General features: G+C 39.1%; 1 protein-coding gene across 1 annotated transcript; it reads right to left on the bottom strand.

Moving 5' to 3' along the window:
* Positions 1 to 819: 819 nt before the first annotated feature.
* On the bottom strand, positions 820 to 3,588 carry LOC114869183 (collagenase 3-like). Its single transcript, XM_029173167.3, has 10 exons — positions 3,428 to 3,588; positions 3,063 to 3,313; positions 2,826 to 2,974; positions 2,604 to 2,732; positions 2,344 to 2,505; positions 2,110 to 2,230; positions 1,871 to 2,004; positions 1,617 to 1,776; positions 1,427 to 1,530; positions 820 to 1,322 (listed from the first exon to the last, which is right to left on the bottom strand). The coding sequence occupies exons 1-10, from the start codon at positions 3,524 to 3,526 to the stop codon at positions 1,219 to 1,221; spliced, it is 1,413 nt and encodes a 470-aa protein (XP_029029000.1). The 5' UTR covers positions 3,527 to 3,588; the 3' UTR covers positions 820 to 1,218.
* Positions 3,589 to 3,920: the final 332 nt, after the last annotated feature.

Consider the following 3,920-nt stretch of genomic DNA (forward strand, 5'->3'; position numbering starts at 1 on the left):
GCAATAAACCTCCACAAACTGTATCTGCATACAGTCCTTCACTGCTATGAACTGTGACATGAGTTAATGTTACAGAGCATCCTTTCAGCCACCTGGTGGTGCTTTTGATTTTGTCTATTATTGCTGTGTTGCATCACCTCCTGATTAGTTTATATGCTTGGTAATCAATGTCATTACTTTCACCTGTATGTATTTACTGAAAGTTCTCTGTTCAGATTAATTCCTTTATTGGTTCACTGTACAGTAGATATCACAGTATGTTACAGTACTGTACATCTGTCTGTCATTATTTAAAGGTCTGTTGTCCTTGTCTTATGTTGTTGGTTCCGGTGCTCTGGTGCAGGTATTGTTTCTTTATTAGTTTTTTTTTAGTTTGCTATCTGTTGGTTTAGTGCCACTTCTTGCTTGCTACTATTATATTTTGCCTTCTGTGATTCTTAGTCTCTTACATTCTTGTGTTCAGAGCTAAGTTTCTCTCTGCCACAGAGATTTTGTTTTTAGTATATTACATTTATTATTAACCTTGTTTGTATTTCTAATTACTTCTAATTCATTATTAAGTTAGTACTGTACATGGGTTGTTACATTTGCGTCTTTGTTTGTTAGTTGATCTAGCCACAGGCTCTAGGTGATCCCATATTTCTCATTAACTGATTAGTTTGTTCTTTAGTTTTTATGTTGGCTGTAGCAGCCACTTCCAGCCTCCATGGAGCTTGGAGTTTGTGTCCTGTTAGCGTAATTATAACAGTCACAACTAAAGAAGCCCTTAGATGTAAAGTAAAAGGAAATATTACCACAGGATTTAGACAGACAGACAAATTCCAACTTTAACACATACTTTAATATGTTCAGTCACAATTAAGAACATACTTATGTGAACATGCATTTACAACAATGTGCAATGGAAATAATTATAATTTTGATCAATTCACAGTAAATTTAAGCAACAAACAATTACAAATTAGTATAATAACATTGTTTTGTGAATTGTATAAATAAAACACACTACAGATATGTAGAATACTGGCTAAAATGACAAAATGCTAATTAAAAAAAAACTTTTTTAAAGTAAAATGACTTTCTTTGTCCTGAGAATTGATACTGTATACGGTACAAGTGTGCAAAAAAATATTTTTATATGATCAAAATACTGAATCATTGCATATTATGGATACTTTTATTGTAAGCAGCTTCCCTGTCATTAAGTAGTAAAGTGTTCTAGGGTTTAGTGCAGGGCAAGAAGTAGTTGTTCCTCAGAACACGCATCAACCTCCCACCACTGTACTCGTTCAAGTAAGATCCAGTGTAGAGATAAGTGAAACCTGCATACCAGACATTACGTGTTAGATATTCTGCAATTATTTGACTTGCAAGAAATGTAAAAAAAAATATAATTTCAGTAAAATCAGAGTTGAATGCCTCTCACCTTTGAAGTGCAAAGCTGCCGTCACCTTAGTGGTCAATCCAGAGAAGGTTGCATGCACTTGTTTGGGGAATCCTGGGTCCATCTTCTTCTTGGCCTCATCGTAACTGGAGTCACGTACAGACAACGATTAGAAAAACTTAATAACCTTGTCGTTAACCAAGACCACGGTAAAATTATGATTCTAACACACCTGTAGTAGCTGGTGCCAACAAAGAAGAGAGTCTTTCCAGTGTCTGAGTTATAAAGGGCTGCATCAATTTTCTTCACTGAGCTGGGCAGACCAAAGCTGGAGATTGGTTTAGGATAACCACGTAGAAGGTCATAGCCGCTGAAAGCCCATACCTTCTGATCTATACAGACATGACAAGAAGTTCTATTATTGTAAATGTAAGCAAAAAAATAATAAAGTATTAAGATCTTCAGATAGAGACACACAATACACACCTTTAAAGAGTAACACACTGTCTAACTCATAACTCTCATAAGCAGCGTCAATGTTGATGGGGGCGTCAGGCCAGAAGTTTGTGATAAGAGTTTGCTCAGGTGTATTTCTCTGGGAGTAACTGCGCCAGAAGAAGCTGAGAACAAACACAAATCAGTTCATTAGCCCAATAAGCTACTGTGTGATAATACCAATACTTCAGCCTCAGAAATGTAAGCATGTAGTTTCTACCAAACAGTACCTGTTCTTGAAAAAGAGCGTCTCTCCTCTCAGAGTGGCCACGGCATCCAAGACCAAGGTTGAATCACAGGAATCAGGGGTGGTGGGGGGTGTGGGCCCAGGCACCTTGTCAGGGTTTGGACCTGTGAGTTTAATAGATTATATGAAACCTACTTTATGTAAAGCCAAAGAGGCAAATCAGTTCGAAATGTTTTGTTAAACAGGCAACTACGTACTGTAGTTAGGTTTTACTAACCATAGAGAGACTGGATGCCGTTGACATCATCACGGGGCAAAACAAAAGTATCTGGATTGCTGTATGAATACACAGGATACATGAGAGCACCAGGATCATCAGAGTGAGACAGACCCAGGGAGTGACCAAACTCATGGGCAGCTACCATGAAGAGAACATAGCCTGGAGCCAAAACACATGTAGTGTAAGTTAATTTTAAAAAATAAAATCACACATATTAATCAAGTAGTTCATGTGATCTGTATAAATAACACACCTACCTGCAGTTGAACGATAAGTGAAAGTCTCATCTTCGTCAAAATGAGCGTCTCCTCCAATGTCAGGACCTGGAGCGAAGGCGTGGGCAAGAGTTCCATCAGGGCCATCAAACGGGTAGAAATCACCATGATCTAGTAACAACAACAACAACAAATGTCATTCACCAATACAGAAACTGCACATTAAAAGTATATAAGTATAAAAAGAATATTGTGTGTGCTTACTTTGGCGGCCAAAGGAGATCATAATGTCAGCAGTGCCACTTCTAATTTTTGTGAACCTCAGTGGAGTCACTCTGGACCAGACCTGCAGAGCTTTGTCAATGGAGTCATCTACCTCTGCGTTGGACATGTCAGGAGTGTAGTTCACAATCCTGTGGCACAGAGAAATTGATGTATACGCATACCCATACTTGATGAAATGCTTTCTTCAATTGGTCGCTCTCTATGTGATTCACTCACCTGTAGGTGAGGCTGTTTTTCTCCCACTTCAGGTTGTTTCCAAAGGTGGAGAAACGAGCGACAGCTCCATCAGGAACGCCACAGCGAGGCTTCTTCATCATGGCCAAAGTGTCTGAGTCGAGCGTCCCTGTGATTTTGAGACCAAAGAATTTCTGCATCTCGGTGAGCTTGATGGTAACAGGGTTGAGTCCCCGTCTAACAGTCCCCGTCTCACTTTCCTCTGTCAGGTTGAAGAACTTCTTCAGGTAGCTCTGTGAATGAGAAGAAAACCTTAGATTCATACACATGCAGCAGCTGCATGTGCTGCAAGAGCCTGATGAAGCAACAAAAGCTTCTTCTGTGAGAACGCAACAAATTACACTCACCTCTGCAAACTTTTCATCTTTCACGGTCACCTTTGCCATTGGCAAACAGTAAACTGTGACTGCCAGGCTCAGTAGAAGGCTCAGATTCAAGGACTTCATGCTTCCTCCTTGACTGACTTGATTCTCTGTGCTGGGAGCAGCAGTTTTATAGGCTGAGTTTCAGGTGTGTTGAGCAACTACCTCCAGGATTCTGACTAAGAAAAATGTCCATTTAAGGAAGAGGAACAGGAAGCTGAGTTTTTGTGAGTCACCCAGCGTAAAAGCTTTCCCAAAACAACACAATGCAGCTGTGACGTCTGTTTCTTACGTGGAGCAGATGCATGGGAAGATTGTAACTTAAATTGTTGAATTAGGGGGGAAATGTTATTATTAGTAATAATAAATGCGTATATAATATAATAATGTTTTAATTTATGTTTTTATAGGAAGACACTGAAATTTATGGCACATGGCATTATTACAGTTAGGAAACTGCAGATAATTACAATACAAT

The sequence above is a fragment of the Betta splendens genome, chromosome 14, assembly GCF_900634795.4.
Source record: "Betta splendens chromosome 14, fBetSpl5.4, whole genome shotgun sequence".
Classification (NCBI taxonomy): domain Eukaryota; kingdom Metazoa; phylum Chordata; class Actinopteri; order Anabantiformes; family Osphronemidae; genus Betta; species Betta splendens.